Below are 15,809 nucleotides of genomic sequence, written 5' to 3' on the forward strand. Positions count from 1 at the left end.
TATGCTTCTTACAGGAAATACTGCAGATGAAATTGAAGAGTTTAAAGATGCTTTGAGAAAAACCTTTGAGATGTCTGATCTTGGTTTGCTACATTATTACTTGGGTATTCAGTTTGTGCAATCAGAGGATGGCATATACATGTTGCAGGCAAAATATTTGCATAAAATTTTGGACAAGTTTGCTATGCAAAATTGTAAGCCGATCTCTACACCCGTAGAAACTGGATCAAAGTTGAGCATGCACGATGCTGGAGAACCTTTTGATGTACATACTTATGCAGCAGCCGTTGGTTGCTGGATATATTTGGCAGGCAACACTCGTCTAGACATTCAATTTGGGGTTTCACAAGCAAGCAGATTTATGCACAGCCCAGGTATGCAGCATTGGCAGGCTGTGAAGCGCATACTTCGTTACCTTTCAGGTACCCCTAATCTTGCCATATTCTTTCCAAGGGGGATATGTATGGAAAGCACAGTTCTATGCAGCTTCTTGGTTATAGCGATTCAGATTGGGCTGGTGATTTTGACACACGACATTCCACAAGTGGCAATGGAAAGCACAGTTCTATGCAGCTTCTTGGTTACAGCGATTCAGATTGGGCTGGTGATTTTGAGACACGACATTCCACAAGTGGCAATTGTTTTTTCTTGGGAAATTCATGTATATCTTGGCTAAGCAAGAAGCAACCCACAGTGGCTACATCAACTTGTGAAGCTGAGTACAGGGCAGCTTTCACGGCAACAGTGTATGGATACGCAGGTTATTGGCAGATCTTTGTGAGTGTCAACAGGCACCCACTAACATTTTCACTAACAGTCAGAGTGCTATGGCAGTTGCAAGGAATCCAGTATTTCATGCAAGAACAAATCACATAGAGGTTCACTACCACTATGTCAGGGAAAGGCTACATGCAGGGGAGATCACACTAACTTACTGTCCTACACAGGATAACATTGCAGATCTATTTACGAAGGCGTTATCACGAGAAAAGTTTGAAGCTTTCCGAAAAGCTTTGGGCTTACTCTCATACACATGATGATCTGCTACCTTGTACGGATTCACACTATCACTACAGGGGGGGATTTGTAGACATGTAGTAGTGTTAGTGTGTATACGCGCTTCACCAGGGGCACTTTTCTCCCACTGGGTTTTTCCCCCTGGACATTTGGTGTGAAAGGACACCTTATCTCTTAGGGTTTCATATAATCTTTGTAGCTCTGAGTTTGTATACACTATTATTCCAATACAGAGAGATAGACTACAGAGATCTCGTACACAAGCTCTGTGTCTTCTCCTTCTTCATCTTCTTCCTACTCTGAGTTGCTGTCTTCCTTCTGTTTCCTGTTTCATCATCTTCAACAAAAATTTGTCATGAGTCTTGAAGACCTCCAGATCAAGATGTTTCCCATGTGAAATAATTCACCAAATTTATTTATTATTTTATAAAGATATTCACAAGTGCTTGTAAAAGAGGAAAATATAAAGCAAAATAGCTAGGCATAGGTAAAACACTTATTTATTATGAAGAAACACCAAAGCATAATTTACATATAGAAAACTCGCCCCTAATATTAAATGCACACCTAATGGTAACTATAGGACAAAGAGTAGGGTTCCCACGAGAAACTCCAAAAGTGTTTTCGTCACCTATGCTAAATAAAGTTAATAATGCTATTTACATATATACACATTTGGTTTATTTGGGGCTATGCTTACGATTTTGTGACGTTTCTTCTTCCATGATAGCTGGACCAAAAAAATAGCTATCACTTAGTCCCCCCTCCCCCCCCTAGTTGATGGTTCATTCATTCATGTACCATCAACTGGCTCGCACTGAAATGAAAGTTGTTGGGTAATTTTGCAATGCCTCTCCCAAGCTTCCTTTCCTTCTTGATGCCTCCTTGCCTTCATAGGTTATGCACCTATTTGCAGATGATTTCAATGTGTGTGAAGCACAACAATAGTATCATACCTTCTTGGTTTCCTCCTTGGCTTGCTTTATTTCGAGATCTCCTGGAAGATAAGTCTTGAGTCAATATCCGTTGACCTTCCTAGGGGGCTCCTTTCCATCGAAATCCGCCAATTGGTAGTAGCCGCTTGTATAAGCTTTTTTCAAAATGTAAGGCCCTTCCCATCTATTTTCAAACTTAGCATCAAACCTGTTGTCCAATGTATTGTTGTAATAACGAAGAACTAGGCTCTCCTCTTTAATCCCCTTGTCTTTGAGACCCTTGCCAAGCTTCTCCTTGAGTTGCAAGGCTTTCTTCTCATAGCACTTGTAGGCCAACTCTTTTTTCCAATCTAGCTCCACCATAATGAGGAGCCTATTGATCCATGCTTCATCGCCCTTTTGTCCATGTTGGCCTGTAAGCTTTATAGTAGGAATGTGAAGCTCAATTGGTTGCAAAGCTTCTTGTCCATACACTAAGTGGAACGGAGTGAACTGTGTAGAATCTTTGTAAGTTTTCCTAAATGTCCATAATGCCCCATCTAAGAAACCATCCCATAGCTTCGTCTTACTCTTTACCATCTTTCTAATGATTCCTGCAATGATCCTGTTAGCCTTCTCTACCAAACCATTTGACTGGGGATCATAGGGTGTGTTGTTTCTATGGTGAATTTTAAGCTCATTACACACTTTCGTTAGTAAGCCATTTCTAAAACCTAGACCATTATTAGAGACAATTTCAAGAGGTACCAAACCTACAACAAATTTGGGTGTAGACAAATCTACTCACTGTCTTTTCTTGTGCTACACTTTGTGCTTCTACCCATCTTGTCACATAGTCGATAGCAACAAGGATATAGACTTTACCATTTGATGTTCTTCACAATGGACCCATAGCATCAATTTCCCATTTTTCAAAAGCACCACAGGCAATGACTAATTGTCGAGGTCCATATAGTAACCCTTTGTTGCCATTAATTTGGAAATAGTGGCAACTTCTACACAAATATTGGACATCCACATGCATACTTGGCCAAACATACCCGACTAACAAATTTTCTTTTATTGTTAGCTCATGCAAAAAATAACGCCACCCCCCCCCCCCCCCCCCCCCCCCCGTCCCATGCATCCCTCTCAAGATTTCAAGAATTTCAGTAGTGCATTGCACTCATCTACAAACAAGATCCTTACCCTTTTGAATCAAAGATCCCCTAATCCAAAGAAATGAGCTTGTCTTCTTGATGAGCCTCCTCCTTCTCCCTCCAAGATGTAGTTAACCATACGTGCTAAAGACTCAGCTGAAATTTGTGGTCCCTTCATTGTTGCAGCTGCAATGATAACATGGACTTCATTGTGACATGAGATTGCTTGTTGAGCTAGTGAGTCTCCATCATGATTTTCTTTTCTAGGGATGTGATAGAGTTGCACTTCTTCAAAATTTTCCAAAAGTTCTTGAATGGTAGAAACTTTGGATCTAAGTCTTTCATTCTTACAAGCCAAAATACCTAGAATTTGTTTCACAATTAGTAAAGCATCACCTTTCACCATAAGTCGTCGTATCTTTTTGGCTAAGCACATCTTCAACCCACTGGGTAGAACATCGTACTCTGCTTCATTGTTGCTTGTCGATTCTTCTAGAACCACTTTCTCTTTCCATATCACTTCTCCATCTTGTCACATAGTCGATAGCAACAAGGATATAGACTTTACCATTTGATGTTCTTCACAATGGACCCATAGCATCAATTTCCCATTTTTCAAAAGCACCACAGGCAATGACTAATTGTCGAGGTCCATATAGTAACCCTTTGTTGCCATTAATTTGGAAATAGTGGCAACTTCTACACAAATATTGGACATCCACATGCATACTTGGCCAAACATACCCGACTAACAAATTTTCTTTTATTGTTAGCTCATGCAAAAAATAACGCCACCCCCCCCCCCCCCCCCCCCCCGTCCCATGCATCCCTCTCAAGATTTCAAGAATTTCAGTAGTGCATTGCACTCATCTACAAACAAGATCCTTACCCTTTTGAATCAAAGATCCCCTAATCCAAAGAAATGAGCTTGTCTTCTTGATGAGCCTCCTCCTTCTCCCTCCAAGATGTAGTTAACCATACGTGCTAAAGACTCAGCTGAAATTTGTGGTCCCTTCATTGTTGCAGCTGCAATGATAACATGGACTTCATTGTGACATGAGATTGCTTGTTGAGCTAGTGAGTCTCCATCATGATTTTCTTTTCTAGGGATGTGATAGAGTTGCACTTCTTCAAAATTTTCCAAAAGTTCTTGAATGGTAGAAACTTTGGATCTAAGTCTTTCGTTCTTACAAGCCAAAATACCTAGAATTTGTTTCACAATTAGTAAAGCATCACCTTTCACCATAAGTCGTCGTATCTTTTTGGCTAAGCACATCTTCAACCCACTGGGTAGAGCATCGTACTCTGCTTCATTGTTGCTTGTTGATTCTTCTAGAACCACTTTCTCTTTCCACATCACTTCTCCTTCTCGGCTCACCAAAACAACCCCCCCCCCCCCCCACTTTACCCGTGGCTCCTCGAAAAGCACTATCAAAGAATAGAGTGTATGCATTTGAGATAACTTTGGGTGGTGGTGGAGAAACTGAATTAAAACTAGGTACTTTGTTGATCTTCTCATGCACTCGATAGGTAAGTATGTCTGCCAATTGGCTCTCACATTGTCTTCTACCTTGAATGTGTACTCATATCCTTGTAATTCCATCAACCATTTTGTAATCCTTGGGCTTAGTGTCATCTCGTGAATAAATGATGTAGCCTCCTTCTAGGCGATGGTATTTCCATGAGAGATTTAGTCTTGGATGGATCCACTTCAATTCCTCTTTGTGATATCCTGTGGCCAAGCAAAATGACTTTGTCTTTCCCAATGTGGCACTTGTCTAGGTTGAATTGCCCCCCAAGGTTATCTAGGCATTGCAATTCTTCTTTTACCTTTTGCAAGTGCAAAAACTTTGAGCTATAGATACAAAAGTCGTCAATGAACACCCTTATTGAGTTCCCAAAAAAAGCTCGAAACACAAAATTCATGAACTGTTAATAGGTGGCTAGTGCATTAGTTAGTCCAAAAGGCATGACTCGAAATGAAAAACATCCCCCTGGTGTAATGAATGTTGTCTTCTTTTAATCTTCCTCTGCAATGCGTATTTGAAAGTAGCCTGAATAGCCATCACAAAGAGTGTACTTTTCATGTCCTGCTACTTCGTTTAGAATCTCATCTTGGAAAGGAAGAGGGAAGTGGTCCCTCTTAGTCACTTCATTAAGTGGTCGATAGTCTACACACACCCTCCATTTTCCATTCTTCTTTGGAGTCACCACTACTGGGGACACCCACTTTGAATTCTCCATTGGGTATATGAAACCTGCAGATAATATATTTCTAACCTCCTTCAAAAGTGCTACCTCCTTTACAACACTCAACCTTCGCAGCTTCTGCATGCTAGGATAACCTTCCTTCTTTAGCTCAAATTGATGTTGGATGACATCAACTTCTCTAACATCAATGTAATCTTTGACAAACAAGTTAGGAAACTTCTATAACATTTCTTTGTACTCTTCATTTTCCTCTTGTGTGAGGGTTTTGGAAAGCATACCCTCTATCATTTCTTAATTATATAATGGTGGTTGCTCTTGTGGTGGCTATGCTTCTAATTCCATTTCTTTTGACATCTAATTGAGAGGTTTGAGTCTGATACCCATCACTTCTATAGAGGAATCTTCTTCAATGGTGGTGAGGTCATTGTCTTCTTCTTATGAGGTTGTAGTTGTGAGCTCTTCTTCTATTTCAGTTGGTGTTGACTCCCCTTGTAGATCCTCTTGACATTGCTCCTTCATGTTATAAAGAATCTTCCTATAGTTCTCATTTTTACATATGACTTTCCCTGTTTCGAAGTCCTACAAGGCTCGCATTTGCATTAGCCATGGACGACCAAGGATAATGGGATACCCATTCCCTTTGGTGGTCATCATGAAGAAATTAACATGCTTTCTAATCCCAATGACATCTACTCCCACACACCTTATATGCCCCAAGAAACATGCCTTGCTATTATTTTCCATTTTTACCTTAATCTTGTTGGTTCTTGGATCCTTAACCCTAGTTTGTTCATGAGATTCTCTGTCATGATATTGATTTGAGCACCTCCATCAAAGAGCCCTCTTTTGAAAATTCTACCCTTTATATAACAATCAAGTGTTGGAGTGATGTCCTCTTGAGCCTCTACTTGTGCAATTTTTACTACAGGTACCCCTCCCTTGACTTTCACCCTTGTGCTTACCGCTCGTACAAGCTCTTTCCTCACTTGTGGACATAGGGCCAAGTAATGGGGCCAAGAAATGTTAGGACCCTTATCTTGCATATCCTCAATCATACTATATGGATCCATCCCATGACCAAGTGGAAAGTCATGGAGATTGATCCGCCTTCTTCTCCTCACTTTGGTTTTCTCTTTCTTACTACTCTCTGGTTGATCTTCATGCACCTTTTCTTTACCACGATCCCGTTTTATCCCATTTGCTTCTATGACCCCATCATTCCTTTGAGATGGATGAACTACCTCTACTACATGCACACTAGGATTTGGTAGAGGTGGGATAGTCTCTCCTCCATTGTTGGTAGGTGGTGGTGGCCTCACATCAGCCACTGGTCCCATGTACCTTCATTGCAAAAAGGTTGGTTGTCGTGGTGGGTCGTTCACATTCATTATTGGATAGTTTAGGTTTGGCCTCCCTCTGGCTCTCCTCTTGGATAAGGACAATTATACATGACATGTCCTCTTTCTCCACAATTCTAGCACTCTAGCATCGACCTAGGTCTAGGCTCTCACTCCATTGGGTGTTGAGGTGGCCCTCTTGGTCCTACACCTTGTGCAAAATGAATGGAAAAATTGTTAATTGGCTCATTGAGCCTCTCGATTACCTCCATTGTGACTTATGGGACTTCACGGTGGTTGGACCTTTGTTTGATCTCCCTTGTTTGTGTTCATTACTACCACAATCATGCACACACTTCATTTTATGAAACTTTTGAGTAGCTCTTTGCTCAGCTTTAGTAAAGTTTGTCGGCTCTCCTACCATCACCTTAGTTTTTAAAGGTGGAAATAGTCCAGCAAAAAACCTCTCTTTGTTTTAAAACTTAGTACCATCCCCAGGGTTAGGAAGGCTTCTTAACCAAAAACTCCATAGGTGCAAAAATTCCTTATTATATGCATGAAATCATCAAAAGACTTTTATTTTAGAATAACAATTTCTTGCCACAATTTTTGGGATCTTGTGGGATGAAAGTAGTGGTCTAAGAACCTTCTCACAACTTGTTGAAAATTACCTCTAATCTCCTCACGCATGGATTGAAACCAAGTGCATGCATCTTTATTAAGGACTACTTCAAACATACCCAATCTATCTTGATTTGTCACTTGATGATTAATATGCAATGACATGTGAAAGTTTGCAAGAAACAACTCAGCATCCTCACTAGGCTCTCCAAAGAAAAGGGGGTATCCTGACATTTGTCGTTGACCCTCCATTTGTAAATAGATTTATTACAACAAGGATAAATGCAAGAGATTCACAACCAATCACCAGCAAATGATGAAGTCAAGAAATACCACTCTAAGTTATCATCTTGGGCTATCCACAACTTAACAAGGTCACGTTTTTTTTATCAAAATAGAATGGCACTCTATTGATTAGCCCTAGGAAAGGTTGAATTCCTCAAAACTCAATCGATAGATGTACATCTCTAGAGCCTCCTCTTCATGGTCCCAATAGGTTGCAACATCCCAAGTGATAAATGGGACTTGCTCGACAATTCCCAAAGCACACACATAAGATCCTCTTGTTCATTGAAAGCAGTGAGAAAGTAGCAACTGATTAGCAACTCATTGTCTTCAAAATCTACCCACTCTGAGTGTGGCAACCTTCTCACAATTTCATAGAAAGCATCCTTTTCAAGCCCAATCAAATGTGCAAGATTAAACGTTCCACCTTCTGCTACAGGGATCTTGAACAAAAACTACCTTGGAGTAGCCAAAAAACAGTTTTACAAAGTATCGATCAATAGTGTTTCAATGAAGGTAGCGAAAGATGAGACTTTAAAAAATGTATCTATGTTCTCCTCTACACCCTCTCCATAGAGGCAAGCTCTATATAACTCACTATCTCACTTGTTGATAGTAAAATAAAGATGATTAATGAGTAAAACATGGGGGCGAAACTCTCCAAATGTGAGCCGATGAAGTGTGAAGTTTGGTTGAGGTTCTCCTCTAGAGTCTTCCTCAATGTTAAAGTAAACACGCCAAACACCAAAACACACCCTTTTGACCAAGCATAGGGTACACACAAGTTGAATGAAAGCACAATCCTCTCTAGAACCTATTAATACAAGTAGGGTGGAGTCCACACGCAAAAGATGTCCGTCCACACTCTTACCACCTTCTTGTTGTGAGGGAGTCGCCCTATCACTTGCCTTTGCAAGTCTTTGGGTAACTCAGCTAACCTTTCAAGAATTGAATCTTCACTGCACACGTATTTCTTGTTAGAAAAACCGATTCCTTCTCAGGAAAAAAACTTTTGTTATATATAAAATCACACACATTATTTTGCAAGGCTGAGATTTGTTTTTACAATAGAATCAAAACATGCACATCAAACAAAGTGTGAGAGTCAATAAGAGGCAAAATAACAAGTTGTGGAGATGCAAGAAAATTTGTGACCTTTTGTACACCCAAAAAAAAAAACCATGCGCTATTAAAATAGGATCTTCCTAGTAGTTGTGCCGTTGATCCTAATATGAGATGCAAAATGAAATGGGTAAAAATGTATTCCCGGCCTACCATCCATAGTACACATTGCACCACATAATGTTATGTCTAAAGTAAAATAAATATGTGCACATCCAAGTTTAGGTCGTACCTAATGAGAGATAGAATGAAAGGATTTACCAATGCATTTATTTCCCCTAATCTACGAGAACCAAAAACCACGAATGACACGTTGGAATTGCTATTTTGTGCTCAAAATGATGCTGGAGATTACTTGAACCACAAGAACCTTTAGCATTCACACAACAAAATCATGCAACACACTCACATGAAAGCCCTCCTCTGTGGGGGCACCAAAAATTGAGGCGGTCTGGGACAAGCAACAGAAGAAGTGGCCTCTAGACACCTCTCAAGGCTCATGTGTTGCTCATAGAGTTTGAGGGTCTAACACAAAGCACAACATGCACACAGAGACCTCAAACACAACAACACACCCAAATACCACATACAAAATCTAAAAAATATAGGGGAACCACCTAGTTTTTTTCATCACGAACTAGGACATGAGCGAAGGGGTGTGTGTGTGTGTGTGTGTGTGTGTGTGTGTGTGTGTGTGTGTGTGTGTGTGTGTGTGTGTGTGTGTGTGTGTGTGTGTGTGTGTGTGTGTGTGTGTGTGTGTGTGTGAGAGAGAGAGAGAGAGAGAGAGAGAGAGAGAGAGAGAGAGAGTTTCTTAGCCAACATCCTAAGAATCTTCAAGAAAGCATACTCAATGCTTCAAGGAGAAAGATGAGTGATAAAATCACCTCAACTAAAACAAAACCACAACACATAGACTAAAAAAATATGAAACCACAATGGTTAGAATTTCTGTCCCATTCAACACAAAACACACACTAAAAAAAATAGCACTCCATGCATTGTGTTAAGGCCAAGGGATCCCTCTCCACCTTGCAATCCTCTTACAATGGCTTACTCGAGACAACGGCTACACGCACAAAGCTTCAATTAAACAACCGGCAAAACGATAGGACGCTTGAAACACTTACACTTGTGTGGATTCCATGATGTTTAGAAAACACAAGACGAGGGAAAAGCATCAAGACATGGAGCCCAAAACTACCTCTTCTTTGATGAGACCACCAAAATGAGCATACAATTGTAGACGCAACCTCCAATTCCTCTCCTCTCTTTCCTTTGGCACGCACTATGCAAAGCACTTTGCATTAATGGATTTAGCAAGCATTGAACAAAGGTTGTGGTCATTTGCACTCACAAAGCCAACAAATCATAATCCAAGGCTTCTTGCACAAAGCTTGTAGCCTCTCTCACAAGCTTCCTTTCACACTCTTCTTTTCTACTCTTCTCACTTCCTCTTCTTATATGTTATGTTCTTGTCTTCTATAGTCTCATTTCATATGCTTCATTGCAAAGAGAGACCCTCCTTTTATAGGTTTTTGGAGGGATTAGAATTTGCATGATCTCTTTTAATTACACATAACAAAGCTTTGCTTATGAGTAATCTACTGTAAAGGAGATACGTGGTAGGGCTAGATTTGAGGATAGTAGGTTACTAAAAGTTGAAATTAGAGTTAGTGTTAGTATGGGTTTATACAATGGATAAGATAAGGGAGGATTTACAAATGGTGAAATTGGTGAGATGAAAAAGTAGCCGAATCTTGGAAGATTTTTCATGGTGTAGTTGATTTGTTGCCGCCATTTTTGTGTTTTGAGTATTGATTCCACTGGATGGAGTCGGTATTCTGCTAAATTGCCGCTTCATGTGGATTAAATTCATATGAAATTATAATTATGGAGCTAGGACATGAAATAGAGCAAGAAAAAATAGGTGGTATATACTAGAAAATAAATGGGAAAGATAGATATGTACATAGAAGCCATAGCCAAGACTGTGAAGCTTCTTCTTCATTCTAGTGAAATTTGTGTTTTTGTGTGTGTGTGTGTGTGTGTGATGAAAAAAGAATGTATAAAATTCATAATGTAAATGGAGGAAAAAAGACCTGGACTGTTTTCTTATGGATAAAAGCATTTTAGAGCCCTAGAGAGGCCCGAACAAGCCCCGGGATCAAGATGATTGGTCACAAGATTGTTTTTTATTGTGAAAAGGCAAGAGAGAGAAATATTGACTTAAAAACTAGAGAGAGACTCAAAAACGAGCTGCATTTTGACAGCAAGTGATGATCTATTTTTCGATTGAAAGTTGTCCAAGGTCCTTTATGTTTTCCAATTTTCCATGTACCATGTGTCCCCATCCACTTTGCATAGAAACCTATGAAGAACAATAGTGACACTTCCTTTTCCATAGCCTTTGAAGACTACTCAATCTAAGAAGAAAATTTCAAATGGAACTCTTCTCTTTCTTTTACATTGAAACCTCTTTGACAATTGTAGAAATTTGTCATCTGTCTTTAAGACTTCCACATCAAGTTGTTTCCCATGTGAAGTAATTCACCAAATTTATTTATTATTTGTTATAGATATTTACAAGTGCTGGTAAAAGAGGAAATATATAAAGTAAAATAGCTAAGTGTAGGTGAAACACTTATTTATTTATGAAGAAATCACCAAAGCATAATTTACATATAGAAAACTCACTCCTAATATTAAACGCACACCTAATGGTAACTATAGGACAACGAGTAGGGCTCCCACAAGAAACTTCGAAATTGTTTTTGATCACCTATGATAAATAAAGTTAATAATGCTATTTAAATATATACACATTTGGTTTATTTGTGGCTATGCTTATGATTTTGTGTAGTTTCTTCTTCCATGATAGGTGGACCAAAAAAGTAGCTATCGGTAGCACGAGTAGGTAGTCCTCAGTAAAGGGTTGGTGCATCTCTAGACTTAGACCATTGGATAAAGCTTGTGGATGTTGGGGGTCCCATTGTTGCATAGCTCCAATGACCAACAAAATTATCAATCCGGAGGGATGAGCTACCCGGCTAGGGCATGGAAACATTCACACAATTAGTGAGCTAATCATGGCAACACGAATGGTTAACTCTACAAGGTGAGCATCTCGGCCTATGGAGAAGCTAAGCCACAATGAAGGACAATCTCCACATCCACTTCTCTTCACCTCTAGTCAACCCAATCACACACACTAACGATTGCAAGACGTAGACTACACTAATCCTATCATGCAACACACTAATCACAAGCACGCACACATAGATCTATCGAGTACCACACTCCAATCAAACCTACATGCACACACAAGCAAAAGAGGGAAAATCACACAAGATTAGAGAGGGATTAACCACTAATTAGTTAGGATCTAGCTAATCTAAGCATCATAAGCAATCATAAGAGACATGAGAGAGACATAGTGAAAGAGAATTAAGCATTGATTAGTGTTAATCAAATCACATGAGCAAGGACAATCTCAAGGACTCCATAGCCACACACCTCCGAGCCCTCACCAAAGAGTGCTCTCAACAAATGAGCTTGAGAACCCTAATTTCTTTTACACACTGCCTTATATACCTGGGGTAAAAATATGCAATTTCCACGCACCCAAGACCTTTAGGGCTCCACCACTTACTGAATCTGCTACCTAAGCACACTAACTGACCTGTTCTTTACAGCTTGAAACTCCCATTGAGCCCATAACACCTTAGAAATATTACAATGGCCTAAAATAAATAGGAAATTTACAATATGTGACCATTTTGGAAAAACATGAAAAATGTGTAACTCTAATCTTTACTGCTTCTTCATGTTGATCTTCGATGTGCATTCGTATGCTTTCGATCTTTAGCAGGTTCTATTAACTGATGTTGACTCAGTTAACATTCCCCCCTTCCGATTTTAGTGCCCGTCCTCGGGCACTGTTGAAAAGTGTCCGTGGAGGCAAGGGAAGGTTTTGATTGGTTGTTGATGGGCTGATCGTCTTCATTTGTCATTGAATTTGTTGATGAGGTTCAATTTGCTGCCACATCTTCCTTGGTCCAAATATGTATGATGTGAGAGATGATGTTTCATTTGTCCGTTGTAATAGCATAATGATGAGGCTTCTATTTATTTATGAGAAGTATGTACAAGGGAAGTAGAATAATGAGGTTCTAAATTAGGGTCTAATACCTGGATGACCAAAGGGAAAAAACCCAATGGGAAAAAAGTGTCTTTTGGATAAGCACACTATTGGAGTACTTATTAGCATGAGAAATATTAATAAAGTACTGAATGGATTATTTGCTGATAGATATGGAATTAAAAAGGCAACAAATATGAAAGGATAGCATGATAGAACATTGGTTTTCCTGTTGTAGTCCACTCAAAGTGCATGGGTGGAAGCAAAAAGAGTGTCTAATGCATATGTCCAATGGTGGGACATCCTATTTATGCATACACAAAAATGCATAGAAAACAATATGATGTGCAAGAAAGATTTTGAGGGGTTCTTCAGAAAGATAAGGTAGCTATAAAATCATATGACATGGCTTTGCAAGCTGGAACCCCTTTAAGAATGGTTTTCGTTGACGAGGATATGTGCTCTCATCTTATTGTGCACTGTGCGTGACTGCTGGACTCTACGACACTCCATCATTTGTAAGTTAATATACTTTGACTCTTATGCTCATCTCATCCAGCATGAGCAACATGACTTTAGATATGCTCAACTCTTCCAGCTTGAGCGTAAGCCTAATAACTACCACTCTTAGCACAGAGTTTAATATGACTTGAAGCTTTGGGACTAATGCTTTGCTCATTTTATGGCTCAGCAGCCCAACTCTGATTATACCAAAGAGTGTTTTTTGCACCCTGGCGACTGGACTTTTTACATTCTTGTGCTTACTACAAACATTTCTTCAGGTAAAAGTAAGCTTGAACCCTCAAAAAGAGGATTAGTGATGAAGGACCAAGTTGGCATTGAAGGTTTCTTTTGCCATACATGTTTTATCATCTTTGAATCTGCATTCGTGTTGGCTGGGTTGTCCTTCTTTGACTGTGGAGACTCCATTATTTGTTTGATTCTCCAATTGGGCCTGTTGTAAGAAGTCTTTGATGTTTTTGTAGGCCTCTGTTGATCGTTGACCTTTGACTTGTGACTAGGAGCATTGGAAGACTTAGGAATCCAAATCTCTTATTTACCTTTGTATCTCCTTTGTTGACTTTGTTTCACTCTAGGTCTTGTTGAGTTCTTAAGATCTTCATGCAGGTCTGGTGTAGTTGCAGTTGGCTTGTGGTTGACTGGTAGCCAAATCTTTGTATACCCTATGTAGAATCCTTGTCTAAGAGGAACATACTTTGAGATCCGTTTTTTTCCTGTATCCTCTTGAAAGTTGTGGTAGACTTTTGCATCGTTTGATGTTGTTCTATTGTATACCTACTTCTTAGGTATCCAAGGATATTGTCGAGGTTGATACCTAGTGTGCCTTCTTTCTTGGGAGGGACTTGGAGCTACTTCATATGCTCTAACTTGCGGTTTTGGTACCCATATATGTCTATTACCTCCATAGTACTCCTATTCTTTTAAGCTCCATTGTGATGCTATCCATCCCATGTGTTTGTCTTTTTTTGTTGATTTCCCGTCTTTAATCCAAACTAGATCATTGACTTTAACTAAACTGCTCAGAACAAGCACTTTCTTGACTTTCTTTTGCTTTCTTGAGTACTTTGGTTGATATACCTTTGCTTTTCTGGGTGTCTCCTTAAAAGTTTTAGTTGGGTCAGCAATTGACTTGAAATTTTGAAAGCCTGACTTACTTGAAGAAGCTGATCCATGAGGGTTCTTTGATGTAGATGCATATGTTGTCACACCTTTCATGTTAATCGGTGGAAGTTCCACTTTAGCGTTACCTTTGTTTGCAAGATTTGTCTTTGATTCTTGTGATTTCTGTAACTTTGAATCTAGCATTAACGGTACATGTCACTGTTGTTGGCTACCTCTTGGAAAAGAGAGTATTAGCATTTTATCTTCTTTGTAGGCCTTTTGTTGGTCTAGCCAGTGATGACTAAGGATTACATCTACAAGCATTGCCTTCGAAGGCTTGCCCTGAAATTTTACATGCTCTTCATGATTTTGGATGCTAAGGGTAACAACCATTTTTTCTTGACTTGTAGTCTTACCCATGATATCTTTATTATCTGGCTTGCTCTGTGTAATCTCTAGAACGCTTTAAATGTTGTTTGCAACCATATTGTACTTTGCTTTATGATCCAGTAGAGCATTGTATCTGACACTTGCTCCTTTTGTACTGCTGAGAACTATAGTTATTTTTGTTATTGATTCTATTGAAGATCTTTGTTCTGATTTTGACATGGTCTCATCTTGATCTAATTGTGTCTCTATGGAGGGTGACTTGAGACTTTGTGTTCCACTCTGACTTACATTAGCTGATTCAGTAGGCAATGCCTGATTGATCTTCGAACTTCCTATTTCTTCTTGTTTGTCTGCAACCCCGTTCTTCTTTACTACTGGCTTTGGTGGAATTCTCTGCTCAATTGCTATTGTGGTTTCTCCTTGCTTTGTTTGATCTACACTTTCTATTACCTGATTTGCTTTAAGCTCTTCTGAAGTTCTCTTTGATGGAGATGAATCATCTTCAATAAGATCTGCTTTGATATCAGTCTCCATTTTAACTCTGTTTGAGACTTTGTGTTGTCGTCCCGTGGGTGACCATTGTTGGTCTTCATTCTTTGTTGTCTCTGAAGACTGCATCTTCATTGAATTTTGTATTTCTAACATATTCAGGGCCATTTGCATTCCCATTATGATGTTGTCTGGCATATCCTTTGTTGTGATCACATGGAATTAAGCTATGATGATTTGTGAACTTATCTCAATGGTGGTGGAGATAATTCTATAGCATTCTGCTCATTTGTCCCCGGATATGCTCACAAATTCAAAAGCATCTTCCAGTTGTGTTTGGCCACATCTTTTCCAAGTGTGAAAAGACATGAGGTTCTTGTCTAACTGAAAATCCAGCTTTACTTCTCTTGAGTTTTTGTACAAGGTCATGATCTTGCTAATATTCGTTACCATGTGTATTTCGATATGCATATGTGAGCTTGGTCACATGTAACTGCTTGAA

The 15,809-nt window shown here is 39.4% G+C and overlaps 1 protein-coding gene across 1 annotated transcript; it reads right to left on the reverse strand.

Annotated features, from left to right (window-relative positions):
* Positions 1-2,033: 2,033 nt before the first annotated feature.
* LOC147419773 (uncharacterized) lies at positions 2,034-2,531 on the reverse strand. The gene has a single exon (XM_086505843.1). The coding sequence runs from the start codon at positions 2,529-2,531 to the stop codon at positions 2,034-2,036; it is 498 nt and encodes a 165-aa protein (XP_086361969.1).
* Positions 2,532-15,809: the final 13,278 nt, after the last annotated feature.

The sequence above is a fragment of the Adiantum capillus-veneris genome, chromosome 29 (assembly GCF_014529385.1).
Source record: "Adiantum capillus-veneris isolate H3 chromosome 29, ASM1452938v2, whole genome shotgun sequence".
Taxonomy (NCBI): Eukaryota; Viridiplantae; Streptophyta; class Polypodiopsida; order Polypodiales; family Pteridaceae; genus Adiantum; species Adiantum capillus-veneris.